General features: G+C 42.7%; 2 protein-coding genes across 2 annotated transcripts; both read left to right on the top strand.

The window, feature by feature from the left end:
- The first annotated feature begins 1,062 nt into the window (after positions 1-1,062).
- Positions 1,063-8,641, top strand: mcm4 (minichromosome maintenance complex component 4). The gene is made up of 17 exons (XM_072363833.1): positions 1,063-1,170; positions 1,661-1,738; positions 1,847-2,005; positions 2,092-2,255; positions 2,346-2,447; positions 2,538-2,633; positions 2,797-2,892; positions 3,238-3,376; positions 3,522-3,742; positions 3,886-4,006; positions 5,018-5,277; positions 6,095-6,460; positions 6,581-6,708; positions 6,891-7,098; positions 7,221-7,449; positions 7,767-7,900; positions 8,154-8,641. The coding sequence occupies exons 2-17, from the start codon at positions 1,675-1,677 to the stop codon at positions 8,247-8,249; spliced, it is 2,583 nt and encodes an 860-aa protein (XP_072219934.1). The 5' UTR covers positions 1,063-1,170; positions 1,661-1,674; the 3' UTR covers positions 8,250-8,641.
- A 587-nt stretch (positions 8,642-9,228) lies between these two features.
- Positions 9,229-14,597, top strand: ube2v2 (ubiquitin-conjugating enzyme E2 variant 2). The gene is made up of 4 exons (XM_072363789.1): positions 9,229-9,336; positions 13,216-13,364; positions 13,478-13,603; positions 13,757-14,597. Exons 1-4 carry the CDS (start codon positions 9,321-9,323, stop codon positions 13,901-13,903), a joined length of 438 nt encoding a protein of 145 aa, XP_072219890.1. The 5' UTR covers positions 9,229-9,320; the 3' UTR covers positions 13,904-14,597.
- The last annotated feature ends 533 nt before the right edge of the window (positions 14,598-15,130 follow it).

The following is a 15,130-nucleotide window of genomic DNA, read 5'->3' as shown; positions in this document are numbered from 1 at the left end:
ATATTTCAAAGTGAACATACTTCTAAAATATCAATTTCAATTTCAATGGTTTCATTTATAACAACTGTACCTTTTTTTTCCTAAACAGTTTTGCAGTTTTAAAGTGACGGACCTGCCAAAATGTTTTGGAGTGAGGGTACAAAGTGGTTTCCGATAGAAATGCTCCAATTTTGTGACAAGATACAACATCTGCAGAAGATGCGCTCGGTTACGCAGCCAAACAAATATAATTTCATTTAAACTCTTAAACTTTTAAGATACTTTTTTTTTTTTTTGCATGGCGTATTCGCAGGTATTGAATACAAAGTGGCAGATATTAAACAGTGACACGGCATGTTTCTGGTGATCTTTTATTAGCAGTGGTGTCTTTAAGAGCATCCCTTAAATTACACATGTACTGACACTTCTCGGAAATGTTTCCCATGTTTTCCACTTAGGAAGTTTGCAGTACTTTTCCTCTCTCGTATTCCTCTCCGATTTGGAAATTGCACCACATGGTGGCCAGAGTGAGTGCTTACAACATATTTCTGCAAATATTTGATGGAGTAAATAAGCACTCATTGTGTGTGTACACTACATGCATATGCACAGAGACAAATAAACACCGAATATGAGCTAGTACAGTAAAAAGAATTAGCTTAAAGTAAACAAGCATAATAAAAGCAAACTATGTAAAGTGGCTTAAAGTAATTCCTGTTTCTTTCGCTTCTTTCTTGAACTGTATATCTGATCCTTCCAGTTCGGTTATTACAATGTTCGGTAACTTTACATTTTCATGTTTTGTTAATATCGCATGTTTTGAAGTTTCAGAGATGTGAAAAAAAACAAAAACATGTAAAAGTTGGACTAAACCAAACCCACTCGCGGGGGTATGAAAGCCTTCAAAGCCTCGTGCAGGAAACGCACATAATTTTTAGGATATCAGAAATAAAAGCACTAATATTGTATATTTACATTATATCTACTTGTTAATTATTCAAATTCGTAGTCTTATTTTTTCCATTAAAGTTACAGGAGCAGAAACTCGAGAGTCCCCTCTCAAATAACGGAGTCGTCCCGGAAAGAGGAGAACAGTTCTGGCTTTTCATTGGCCTAAAGTTCCCCGCGAAAATTACGTCACCTACAGTTTCGCGCCAGTTCTGCAGCACTCGGACGTAGACACAAGAAGAGGTAAGCTGACCCACTACTTTAACTTGTTTGTTACTAAAAAAAACGTTTTGTCACCGTGTGAACTGTCAGGCGAGTTCATCTGAATGCAAACGAAGGTTTTTGTTGTTGTTTTTTTTTTTTTTTTTTTACAAATAAGCTAACTGTGAAATGCCTTATTGTCCCTGCAGCCACATGTCAAATGGTGGACAAACTGTTGTTAGATCGCCGAATTTCTCCTTAAAAGCAGCATTGAAACGACTTGAAAAGCACATAATGAAACTTGGGCACGCCGAAGGCTTATAGTTAATATCTAAATAACGTGGTGTTTAGATCTTAACGTTTAAAGTAGTCTTTTATGACGCACGGCTGACAAAAGAAAATATCCATCAGGAAAACAAACTCATTGAGGATTTAACATGAGGCATGTGTACAGTCACGGTTAGCTATGGTTTCCACCTCTGTGCAAGACCTTTTAAAAGGCCTAATTCTCTTAAATCCATTTTATTAACAGATAACCCTGCAACAATGTCTTCTCCTACTTCGACTCCTGGTGGCCGGAAGCGTGGACGGAACACCAACCCGCCCACACGTACGTTTACTCTCCTCTCTTGTTTGTCATCGTGGGAATTGTATTGATTGTATGTTGTGGGTCTCTGGATTACACTTTGGTAAGCTGCATGCCCTCTTTTACCCATAGCGAGGAGTGAGGGTCCCACCTCACCTCCCTCTCAGCGGCGCAGAGGCCAGGACTCCTCTACTGGGGACCTGATGCCAATGCCAACTTCCCCGGTCACAGACATGCTCAGTCCTGCAGCCCCGCAGGACACTTCTCTGTTCTCCAGCCCACGTCCATCAGGTACTCCAGTGTTCGAGGTACTGTGGCCTTTATAGAGGGAGCATTCATTAGGAGTTGTAATCCCCTTTCTGATGTGACTTTTACAGTCCTGCCAAATGAAGTGGACATGAGCTCGCCTCTCATGTATGGGACCCCTAGCTCCAGGGTTGAAGGGACCCCACGCAGTGGAGTACGCGGCACACCAGCCAGGCAACGCCCCGATCTGGGGTCAGTCAGGAAGGCTCCCCAAGTTGATCTTCATTCTGAGCCGGTCAGTTGAAGAGTCAGCAGTATGGTGCCGTTTTATTTGTATGAAACCAAAATCCACAGGAAGTAATGATAGTTCCTTGTACTCTGTCAGCCAAGTGTGGATGGGGCCGTTGTCAGTGAGCCAAATGCAGGCCAGAGACTGGTGATCTGGGGGACTGACGTCAACGTAGGGACCTGCAAGGAGAAGTTCCAGGTACGAAATGAGTCACAATGTTGCCTGCCCTGATATCTTCTCATTTTAGAAGAGTTCATGTTGCCATGTTTTGTTCTAATGTGCTTCCAGAGGTTTCTCCAGAGGTTCATCGACCCAACATCAACTGAGGATGAGAACGCCGGTCTGGACCTGAACGAGCCTTTATACATGCAGAAGCTGGAAGAGGTGGTGTACTCATTAGCTTATTTTATTGTGGTTTGTTGCTCAGATCCTCCATGTAGGTTTAGGTCAAACTCACTCTTCGTGATAGATGTGGATCATTTTTGTATTTTAGTCATCTTGACCATTAAATTAAAAAATGGACTCGTCTTTTCTCTGCATATGTCAGATCAGCGTTGTCGGGGATCCTGTGCTGAATGTGAACTGTCGGCATGTGCAGTCCTTTGATGCTGAGCTGTACAGGCAGCTCGTCTGCTATCCACAGGTAAAACCCTCCAGTCCAGCCCCTAATTGTGTAATGTAATTGATGCACGGTATTTTTCATGACATTCTCTTATATTGTGGTCTACTAGCATTCACCAACTTATTATTCCACCTTAAAAAAGAAGTTTAGTAGTGACAGAAAACTCCTACCAATTTAAAAACTTGTAAATATCCTTAAATACAAAATCCAGGATGCAGTGATTTAAAAGGTTATCAGTCCACCTTTATCCACGGGATATTTACTAAGGCACCTACTTTGTCCCCTTTGTTCAAGAACTGTTTACTATATTTTGCTTGTTTGACAGCATAATGATGCTCATTAATGAGTTTCTTCATCTCTTTGCAGGAAGTCATCCCAACCTTTGACATGGCAGTCAATGAGCTTTTCTTTGAGCGTTTCCCAGACTCCATCCTTGAGTACCAGATCCAAGTCCGCCCCTACAACGCCCTGAAAACCAGAAACATGAGGAGCCTGAACCCAGAAGGTGTGTGTTATTTCATCCAGGCCATGTCACCAGATGAGTGCACATGAAGACTACGCCTTCCCATCTTTCATGTGGGCTTTCTGTGAACGCTGAACTGTCGACTCGGGGCTATAGCTTGTTTGTGCCTTATGCGCTTCCTCCGCAGACATCGATCAGCTGATCACCATTGGCGGCATGGTGATCCGCACCTCGCAGCTCATTCCCGAGATGCAGGAGGCTTTCTTCCAGTGCCAGGTGTGTGCCTTCACCACCCGCGTGGAGGTGGATCGCGGGCGTATCGCCGAGCCGGCCGTGTGTCGCCACTGCAACACCACCCACAGCCTGGCGCTCGTTCACAATCGCTCAGTCTTTTCAGACAAGCAGATGGTGAGTTGATGGGGTTGTTTATAGGGCAGATTGCTTATCATCATCATCGACGCCTAATCTCAGTACGTGTCAGGTGGCAATTGGTGATGTGTTGCTGCTGAGGTCATGACATCTGCTCACTTATTGATCTCTCTGTGCAACAGATCAAAATTCAGGAGTCTCCCGAAGACATGCCGGCTGGTCAGACACCTCACACTACGATTGTGTATGCTCATAACGATCTGGTTGATAAAGTGCAGCCAGGAGACAGAATAAACATCACCGGTAAGACCTCCTACATCTCCACAGGAGGAATGCAGCCCATGTCATTGTCATGCCATATTTCACTGATTAAGCAGCCTGTTTTATTTAGTTCTGTTAAACGTACAAAGTGTCAGATTTGGGTAAAAAGCTGAAGATGCTTAGAGTTGAGAAGCTGAAACTGGATGCGGCATCGTGGGGAACCCATTTATACTTTGCAGCTTATTCACATATTTCTTAATTTCTTCGCCAACTAAAATGGCAACATCATCTTTTATAGTGCAGCTATGTTCAACACAACGATTCGAATCCAATAAACGCCTAATCGGCACTTGATCAGTTCAGTACCGCTGGCCAGCGACGTATAGCAGAGGACAAGGAGCAGAGCGGCGGTGAACAAGAGCCCCCTCCACACATTCTCTGCTCAGAAATCTGACCAGCTTGGCCCTAATAATGTAGGTACCTGTAGAAAAGTGTTTTTAAGCCGTAGGTTGCTCTCTAACCGCATATCAACATTTTCAGTTGCTCCTGTCTACTGCAGTGCTTCGTCTTCATTAACTTTATGAATTCTTGTGGCCAAACGAAAACATGAACTCTTAAAGAGTTCTGACAAACCGCAGCGGCTGTGTAGAGACGGTGCCGCGGGGTGAAATAAAAACCTTGTAAAAACGACGCTGTAGCTGTAATGCAGTTAAACCCGATGAGTACAGCACCGACCGTTCAACATGTGGAGAAATCATATTTTCAACTGCTTCCATCTTTTGCCGCCGTCATCCTGCACATCATGCTCTTCCCGGTCTGATGGGAATCGCAGAATTGTTGCAAAATATTTTTCGTCAGTTCATTTAAAAACAAGGATTTTCTGTCTTGAGCTGCTGTCTGATCTAAATATATTTTAGTGGTATTAAAGCACAAGAACTGTGGCTCCTCACACCGGAGAAACGGGAACACACAAATGTATTGAATAATTGGACTGCGCTTGTCTTTTCACGAGGACACTTCAACAGGATTTGCATCCTAACTCTGTCCTGCCAGGTATCTACAGAGCGGTCCCCATGCGCGTCAACCCGCGCCAAAGCAACGTGAGGTCGGTCTACAAGACCCACATAGATGTCATCCACTTCCGGAAGACGGACGAGAAGCGCCTGCACGGTTTGGACGAGGACGCCGAGCAGAAGCTCTTCACAGAAGACCGCGTGCAGACCCTGAAGGAGCTGGCAGCCAAGCCCGACGTCTACGAGCGCCTCTCCTCCGCCCTCGCGCCGAGTATCTATGAACACGAGGACATCAAAAAGGTGGGTAGCTCTAACCTGTACACGTGCACACGCACCGGATAACAGCCCCGAGATCTGGCTCTCAGATTTAGATAATGTGGCGGGAATAAAGGAAGTCTCATGTCTAACATAGACATGAGCGACAGTTAGGAAAGCAGACATTTTGATATTTGATCAAATAAGAAAATCATTGATTTGATAGCGTACATCTGTGACTACAGTCATGTAATGTGTAAACCCCCCCCCCTGAAAAAGAGATCCTGGTGGCAGCGCGGTAAAGGCCATAATACCACAAGGCTTGGGACATTTCCCTCTTTATTCCATTCTGCTGCTGAGAAAATCTCCTTCACCTTTGACCTTTGGGTACAAAGATCTCTAAAGAATGTTTAGAACATCTGAGGGACTTTTTCTCTCCTTCCTTCCTCTATCCCAGGATGTTAAGGCATGGCGGCCTGACCATTCTCCCACTGTGCAGGTCTGGATATGCTGAATTAGCTGGACCTTTACTGCAGTTAATTCCCTAATGTTTACCCATAATTCATAGCTTTTGGTGCTTTCCTGTCTTCCTTGCTGTGTAGTTGCTTTGGCTCATTTTTTGTAAATTCTATTTCTAACCTACCGCCACCTCCTGAATAACTGCAGACACGTTTTGGCAGGAAACATGCTCAGCAGCAGTCAGGATGAGGGACACTGGCTCAACTCTGTCAAAGTATTGTGTTCTTTTCACATAGATTATCCTTCACTGAGAGTCAAATGTTTTGTTTGGATGAAAGCTGTGCTCATGGCCGTGAATGTAACACTTCTAATCTGCACTTTGCTTCCTCTCTGTTGCTCGCAGGGCATCCTGCTGCAGCTGTTCGGCGGCACGCGTAAGGACTTCAGTCAGACCGGCCGGGGAAACTTCCGTGCAGAGGTGAACATCCTCCTCTGTGGAGACCCCGGCACCAGCAAGTCTCAGCTGCTGCAGTACGTCTTCAACCTGGTGCCCCGTGGCCAGTACACGTCAGGCAAGGGCTCCAGCGCCGTGGGTCTCACCGCCTACGTTATGAAAGACCCAGAAACCAGGCAGCTGGTCCTGCAGACTGGAGCGCTGGTGCTCAGCGACAACGGCATCTGCTGCATTGACGAATTTGACAAGATGAGCGACAGCACACGCTCGGTGCTGCATGAGGTCATGGAGCAGCAAACCCTCTCCATTGCCAAGGCATGATTGACAGCTTTTTAAACCTGTTCGGCTCCATTTACGGAGCATATAGAACTCGCGTGTGTTCGGTTGACTTTGAAGGTGACTTCAGCTGTTTCCTCTCTTTCTGCTCGTCTGCAGGCTGGGATCATTTGCCAGCTGAATGCCCGCACTGCAGTGCTGGCAGCCGCAAACCCTGTTGAATCTCAGTGGAACCCCAAAAAAACCACCATTGAGAACATCCAGCTTCCTCACACCCTGCTGTCCAGGTGAAATGTGTCTCAGCGAAACTACTGAGAAAGAATTAGTTTGGTGTAAAAGTTTAATGACGAAAATGGTTGATTTTTTTTTTCACCCAATCGGATTCAAAGCCACACAGATTCTTCACTAACTTGTCTTCATTGTGGTCATACTGCCGTCACTCCTAACACGACTCGTCTCGCTCCATCAGATTCGACCTCATCTTCCTGATGCTGGATCCCCAGGATGAGGCGTACGACCGGAGGCTGGCCCACCACCTGGTGTCCCTGTATTACCAGACCGAAGAGCAGATGGAGGAAGAGTTTCTGGACATGGCCGTGTTGAAGGACTACATCGCATACGCACGGACGTACATTAGTCCAAGACTGAGTGAGGAGGCCAGCCAGGCCCTCATCGAGGTTTGTTCTGTTTTTTTTCCAACCAGCTTTGGCTTTTCTTTTTCCTTCATGTTAATGTTGAAAACCTTAATACAATATGTGTCTTTGACCACAGCAATCCCTGTTGTTGTTTTTGTCCTCAGGCCTACGTTGACATGAGGAAGATTGGCAGCGGCCGTGGGATGGTGTCCGCCTACCCGAGACAGCTGGAGTCTCTGATCCGCCTGTCAGAGGCGCACGCCAAGGTGCGCTTCTCAGAGAAGGTGGAGACCATCGACGTGGAGGAGGCCAAGCGGCTGCACAGAGAGGCCCTCAAACAGTCGGCGACCGATCCCAGGACGGGATTCGTTGACATCTCCATTCTGACAACGGGTATGAAACATGGCTCCCTGCAGGCAGTCGTGGGATGTGACATATTTACAGTGACGCCTCTCACGCAATCTTAAGCAGTTTAGTTTTTCTGTCTGCTTATGTAACAGATAACTGATTTAAAAACAAAGAGAGGCTGTACTTTGAGCTTTAACTTCCAGTTGAAAGTTTGATGGCGTTTAAAAATGGTCTCATTAGAAGGTGAAACACCGAAGAGTGTCGGCAGCTTTTTTTTCGGCATTAGTCTAGTGCGTTTCTGGACATTTTTCATAAAATCTGCGAAATCACAAGTGAAATTGGATGCATTTGTCTGATTACAGGTATGAGTGCCACGGCTCGGAAACGTAAGGAGGAAGTTGCGCAGGCCCTAAAGAAGCTGATCCAGGCCAAAGGAAAGACCCCCGCCATGAAATATCAGCAGCTGCTCGATGACCTCAGGGGACAGTCTGAAACCGTAAGCATTTTAATGTCTTTGACTGCAGTTTTGAATAAATAAACGCAGAAAATCAGGACATTATCAAGTATTGAGATACAACTGCAGTGTGGAATGGATGGGGCACGTGATTAGCTTAGTTCTTAACCAAAGAACGCATTGTACCTCAACTCCAGAGACGTAGTTGACATTAATTTGGGTCCATTTTGCTAATTAAAAAAGATATTTTTCCCTCTCCCTTTAACAACTTCCTCTCTCATCACCCCGTTTGCAGGCGATCACCAGGGAGCTGTTTGACGAGGCGCTGCGGGCTCTGGCTGACGAGGATTACTTGACGGTTACTGGAAAAACTGTTCGTCTGCTTGCTTGAGGCACACCCTACAATTATGTACAGTCCCTAATTCTAAGTCCTGTGTCCGTCTCCTTTTTCCCAGGCTGTAAAATGTTTGTATCATCGAACCAGCAACAGCACATGTTCTCTGGGTGCATTATTCTCAGATTTTTACCCAGTGGCTCACTGCAGTGCTGTTGCGATTTAAAGAGTTGGGTCAACGTGTGTGTCGTGAAAATTCCTGGAGTTGGTATTTAAGAAGAACGTATTTAGTTTGTTAACCATTTTGAAGTTTTGCTCTTGCTTTTTGTGCTCTTACAGTGTATGATGTATTGTCTTGTGCCCTCATGAGTCCTTATTGTTGCAGCAGTGTAACTTTCATAGACTGTATATTGATTTAAAAAAAATAATAAAATTTTGTTCAATGAAAATGCTTGGAATTTTATTTTATTTTTCTTTCCAGGTAGGTTTAATTTTTTCTTGTTGGGTAGTTTTTTGTTAAGTGATCTACCAGCTGATCAGGGGCCCAGAGGATGTTTTCTTTTAATTTTCTTTATTCTGTGTAAAGCAAAGTTCCTCGGAAGTATGAACTTGAAACATGTCATGAGTAAAGGAGATTCATAAAAGGAGTAACTTAAACAATGAAACCCACAAAGGAAGAATAATGGATTATTGGTGATAGGTGTGTTGCCTCTTCAATGAAGTGAAGTAGGCATTAAGTAGCAGGTATCTCAAAGAACTTCATGAGTAAATGTATCCAAAATCGGTAAAACACAGACAGGACAGTTTAATGCATCATAAATAATTTAACAGTGAAATTTCCTGTCAATATCCTCTGAAGGGGGTTTGAGCGCAAATCTCTCAATTGCAGCGGATTATTTTAACAGTCTTAGCATCAGTAATATTTTGAATTATTTTAGCACACTTGAGAGATTACGAAAAGCTGGCGGGTTCGGAGACAGATAGTGTTTGTCTGTCGGTGGGCAGCGAGGCGTGTGAGGTGCAGAACAGCTTGCAGTGCGCCGATCGGCCGGTGTGATGCTGCTGCTCGCCTGGTTTTAACCGCCGTGATGTCACAGCTCTCTGTGCTTCTGGACTCGGCTGAAGAAGATGGCGGCCTCCTCAGGTTCGTGTGCTTTCAAACATCTACACAGATCCAAAGTGCGGCAGAGGCCTGGACTGTGCCGTTGTATAAGCGAGCAAACGATGCGATTTGCCAGCCTTAGACGATTATAAAATTGATTTTAGCAGTCATTTTCTCGGAGATGTAACCTCATGGCGGAACACTGATCTTGACGGGAGCCATCTATGTCGTGGAGCTAGCCTAGCTAAAGCGAGGCCAGTCACTAGCTTTCCCCGTGAGTTAGCTCAAGCAGCACAGTGTCTGAAACAAGCATCAGTAAGCTAGTTCTTTGTGACTTTATCTAAATTAGATCGTTGTAGTTAGCATTAGACCTTTATAAATGTATAATAGTTCGTATTAGTCTCCATTAGGACGGATTGTAAACAATCGTAGACGGCATTTGCAAGCTTAGCTAACTTAGCTACTAGAATATTCCAGCACCGCGCGGCAGTGAATGTCGAACTGGTTGTATCCGGGTAGTTAGCCACTTTATCTATCTAACACACAATGTGGGCAGTAAAAATAAACATTTTGGTTTTTTTTTAATAGAAATTAAACGGCAATATATTGATAATGAGAAACAGAACGTGCAAAACATAATAGGCTCCTTGTAACACCGTATACCGCAATAAACAACGTTGTCGGGAATGTTTTAATGCTGGAACTGCTGCGTTCGTCAGTCGCACTCTACTTGCCTGCGTTTCAAATAAATTTTTTAACAGGATCTCAATACTTTAACCGCCACCGCCATCTCTTTTCACGAGGCAGATGTTTGCCATTGTTGGGCGGGGTGGGGGGTGTAGAACCGCTCCGGGTGGCTGAAATGTAACAGCTACTGCAGATGGCACGCACTGTTTCAGTAAATAGTCTGAGCCCACATCTGCTTTAGCACTCGACAGGAAGCGTGGTTGGCAAAAATCCGAATATGCGATGAAATGAAATAAAAGATTAAGTTTTTATGAGGTTTAATTTGAGCTGCGTGACATTCTTCTGACGTATAGGTTAAAACACACCGTGGTGTTAAAACGGGAAAGTGGTGAAACTAGGAAGTGACTTCTTAATCGAAACTACCTCCGCATACTTGAAGCTGACGCGACCTGTCGGGTCGGTTTTAACGACCGTCTACAGTTTCTACACTGTTATTTTTGCAGATGTGATCAGGATGAGGCTGTTTAACTTAAGTGTTATTTAATTATTCATTTGACATATTAATCACAGCTGTCAACCCTGGTGTGTTCCATTGGTTGCATACATACATACATACAAATAAATATATATATATATATATATATATATATATATATAAAACTCAACTGGACAAATACTACATTTACAATTCTATTCTCCTCCTTTGTGTTTCAATACTGAGGACTCAAACAGAATTAGGCGAGGTCAGGAAACACAAGTATGTATGAGAAGAGCTAACTGGGAATCATTTGGACTGCTAATCTTGTAGGAAATCATGTAAAATGATGATGTTCTTTGTACCAACGTTACCTGACATCAACCAAACAGTAAATTTAATTTCAGTATTAATTTCCTGTCAATGTAGTGATTAAAGAGATGTGCTGAAGACTCACGGGTTGGCCGTTTTAAGGCAGGAAGAACAAAATCAACTGCAGATACAACCATTTCTTTAAGCTCAAACTTAGCTGGAAATTAAATCCATTTAACACTCCATAGTCTTTGTTAGTTTATAATCAACTCTCAGTTACTTAAAGGCAATGATTTCTAGTTTTCTTGTCTGAAAAGACAGTAACCCGATTCTCAGCAACAACAACAAAAAAAAAAATGTGATTTAGAGACATTTCTTTGGGGTCAAGGAAATATCTGGAAATGTTGCGCCATCTTTGATAAATGAAAGTGGGAAACTTCTCAGCAGATTTATTGACAGCACGAGTAATAGCTCTGCAAGATGGTCTCTCGCTGGCAGTTGAAATGTGCTGAGATTGGTGTATCTGACGTGAGCTAAATTGACCATTGACGCTGGTCACTGTGCAAGTATTTGTTGACAAAGGACAGAGAAGTTTTTAGCAATTCCTTGTCTGAAAATTCCTCTTAAGAAATGGGAATCTCATCTGTTGAGGCCATAACTGAGCAAAAGTGAAGTGATTAATGAAGTCTGACTGTGACGAGCTGGATCGAAGGAGGGGAAATTAATGATTTAGTGATGGGGGGGTGGATTATTTTTCGCTAGGTCTTCTGCTTTAGTCACATGGGGCCTTTTTTTTCTTTTGTTTTTGTTGCAATTTTTCTTCTTGCTTCCCGTTTTTATTAATTTGTCTCCAGGATCGTGCTTATTAATAGCAGCAGTTTTTCCATCAGCCTCCTCTATCCTCCAGTCACGACCTCAAAGTAGTTTAGAAATTTCTCTGGCTTGAGTGCCTTCAAGGCCTTGTGTTTGAATCCAATGTCAGCTGTCTGCCGTTAGGTTTTCCCTGAGTAGCTAAATGCTTGAATAGTTTTGAATGATGCTGTTATGAAATTGGCTGTTATGACACTGGTCATAAGATGGCTGGCTATTACCCCGAATGTTTGTTTAAAGTCAGCAGTATGGGCCTGTGTACCTGGAATCTTTTTTTTTATTTATTTAAATCTTTTAACTTAATAATCTTAAGTTATTAATTTTAAAGTGAGCGTGGTATCAAATTGGAGTCAGTCCCACAGTTGGAAGAAGAATGTGCTGCATGTTGTGGTCTTAGTGCAGCAGCCCGTCGTGTTGCTTCTTGTACCAGTCCTGTCTTCACATGTTTAAAGCTGTCACGCTCCAATTGCGTGGCCTTTTATGACTTTATGAATAAGAAGATGAATGTGTCTGCGTCGGTTTCCTTGAAATGATCCAAGCTCTAGCACCTTACAAAGCACTTCAGTAATGAGTATTTGTGAAAAACAGAATAGAGGGTTGAATGGAAAAGGTCTCTTTTTGCCAAGTATCTCTATGTGTGTGTGTGTGTGTGTGTGTGTGTGTGTATGGGTGTGTCACGTAATCGGCAAATTATTTTGTCATGCAAATAATATTTTGATTTAGAACATTTTAAATCACAGTTTTGTTTTCGTCTTTTTTAAAGGGCCATTTTTCAAATTTGTGACTCGTCAGATGTTGGTTCTAAATTAAATGTATATTTTCCCTTTTTAAAAAAAAAAAAATCAAAATAGGAGTTTATTTTCTGTCCTTTTTGGCACTCACAACTAGAGTGTTGTCGAGCATTACTGCCAACACCCATAAGCAAATAATTTCAGATAAGAGCCCTCCCTCCTCCTCCAGAACACTAAAACAACCTGCCTAATATTGCGGGGGTCCTTCTCCGTCATGTCAAATCACCTTTGACCCACTGGGGGCGCTGGCATGTGCCCTATGGGGGGGTCTTTTTGTGTGGACAATTTTCCATTGTGACAAGCAGGACTTCCCTGCCAGAGGGAGGTTTCCTTTGTCTCTGTGTACTCTTGATTTTCAAGAATATTTAGTTGGCTTTAAAATGTTTAACTAAGAGTCATTTAATGCTGAGACCAAACACGTTCCGCCAGAGGATTGCTTTGTAATGAAATGATCGTTATACACCCCCGATCTGTCAGTAATGGAGTTGTGAGACTCTTCAAAAAATAAATGAATAAATGGCATCAAATATGTAATTTACTTTTTTTTGTTTTAAGAATTTTTTTTCTTTTTTTTTTTTACGCGAAATGCCACGTTTAATAGATTTTAATTGTGCATTTGTTGGGCGGCATTTGCTTTGCCATGGATTTTGAATACATTTTTAAAATACTTTTCGAACAATAGAGCACCTTTGTGTAATTAAAAAAAAAAGCCTGGCTTGTTAGTCGGCTTGATTCACTGTTGTCTTGTGTAAAGCTGTTCGTGTATTTCTGTTTTGTTTGCTGCAGGAGTTAAAGTTCCACGCAATTTTCGTTTGTTGGAAGAGCTTGAAGAGGGCCAGAAAGGCGAAGGCGATGGCACAGTCAGCTGGGGCCTCGAGGATGACGAAGACATGACTCTCACACGATGGACAGGCATGATCATTGGACCTGCGAGAGTAAGTGTACTCAGCATCTGACTCGTCATTGAGAATGCAGGCAGAAAATATTGTCCATTTCTGTGTAATGTAACCAGTTGAAAGTATCTATTCCTTTGCTTCTTGTTTTTCAGACCAACTATGAGAACAGGATATACAGTCTGAAAGTGGAATGTGGACCTAGATATCCAGAGACAGCACCGATTGTTAGATTTGTAACAAAAATTAGCATGAATGGGATAAATAATTCCAACGGCGGGGTGAGTTTGAGCTCAAATATCAGACTGGGTTGTGTATAAGTGACTGGATCAGATTGTTTTGTAGCTGTGAGCAATAATATCAGCGGTCCTGTCACAATGACTGACTCGGCCTCTGTTTTCTTCTTCTTCTTCTTCCCTTTCCCTGTTTTACAGGTGGATTCACGTAGCATACCAATATTAGCAAAATGGCAGAATTCTTATAGCATTAAAATTGTTCTTCAAGAGTTAAGGCGTCTAATGATGTCCAAAGAAAATATGAAGCTTCCACAACCACCAGAAGGACAAACCTACAGCACTTAATCGTCATGGATTGTTTCGACCCTCTGTCTTAAACCTTACTCTCTTAGAAATATTGTGTAAAACCATCAAGAGGCTCACTTCACACATCGACAATATCGTCTGCAAGAGCAAGATTGGACTTTCTTATTACATAGCTCATTTAAATGAAAAATGTCCCTGCAGTTAAGCACTGAATAGCTAGTTATGACTACAAGACCACAGTTATCTGCCTTTAATAAAGTTAGTTTGACAATGACTTTTATGTTTGACCTGTTCCAGCTTGAGTAGGCTTAAAGAGGGAAGCATGATGCCACACAGGTTGTACCAGAGTCCCAATAGTTGTATGTTCAGATGACTGCTCACTGAGGAAAAAGCAAGATGGATGTCCGAAGGCATGTTCTGTAATTAATACCTAGTCAAAGAGAAGCCACATTTTTTGAGTTGTTAGTAAAGTTTAGCAGGTTCATTGAAATATCATGCAGATCGCTGAATAATGAACTGTGGCTGTAGTCTAAAAGTAGTGTCACAAGGCAAAGATTTTTTTTATAAATATATATATATCTGTATTTGACACAATACCAATATGTTTCTGTTCTGCAGCTCTTTGACATGTAACAGACGTTGAAGCCTGTTCTGTTCTGAAACCCTTGCATATAACTTCTAGTGAAAATGGCAGGTGTATGAACTTGTGATTTTCTGAAATTAAAAATCACTGTCTGCGAAAAAAAAGGAAAAAAAAAAAACAATCTCCAAGTTGAATCTGTGACCACCAAGCTCTTACACTTCCTCAGGTTTTCCAGGAGGGGGCGTCAGCCGACAGCTCAGCCTCTCACTGCAACAGCACACTTCAGACACTGTTGCCAGGACGTGGAACAAAAGCGTGCATTATGTTTGCATCATGTGACACATGCACACAGCGGTTTTATTTAGTAGCATATCTACCAAGTGAACACACTTGCTTCATTGTAATTCTTATCATATATGCATAATATTTGGTGTCAGATATTTTATTGGGCAGTGAGAAGCGAGCCTCCTCCTCCCTCTGAGGGATTATTGATTATTCATAAAATAGAATTAGCCAAATAGGAATTTAAAGGAGGCTCACAGCAGATCTTTAATCTACATCTAGTTAATGTATCTGTCCATTTTTGCCGCACCTTTGGGTATTAAGTTTTTTTAAAACTGAGGAAGACAACATTTTTGCCCCACAGATGTTCCTTTTGGGTATTATATTGCAAAGAAGGGGTT

This window comes from Leuresthes tenuis, unplaced genomic scaffold (genome assembly GCF_036924035.1).
Source record: "Leuresthes tenuis unplaced genomic scaffold, fLeuTen1.0.hap1 SCAF_14, whole genome shotgun sequence".
Taxonomy (NCBI): Eukaryota; Metazoa; Chordata; class Actinopteri; order Atheriniformes; family Atherinopsidae; genus Leuresthes; species Leuresthes tenuis.
This window is presented reverse-complemented; position numbering and strand designations above follow the sequence as displayed.

Coding starts and splice junctions, on each gene's coding strand:
- mcm4 (XM_072363833.1), top strand. CDS start 1,675: ATGTCTTCTCCTACTTCGACTCCTGGTGGCCGGAAGCGTGGACGGAAC. Junction 3,743..3,885: donor TCTTTTCAGACAAGCAGATG/GTGAGTTGATGG, acceptor TCTGTGCAACAG/ATCAAAATTCAGGAGTCTCC. Junction 4,007..5,017: donor AGACAGAATAAACATCACCG/GTAAGACCTCCT, acceptor CTGTCCTGCCAG/GTATCTACAGAGCGGTCCCC.
- ube2v2 (XM_072363789.1), top strand. Junction 13,365..13,477: donor TGATCATTGGACCTGCGAGA/GTAAGTGTACTC, acceptor CTTGTTTTTCAG/ACCAACTATGAGAACAGGAT. Junction 13,604..13,756: donor TAAATAATTCCAACGGCGGG/GTGAGTTTGAGC, acceptor CCTGTTTTACAG/GTGGATTCACGTAGCATACC.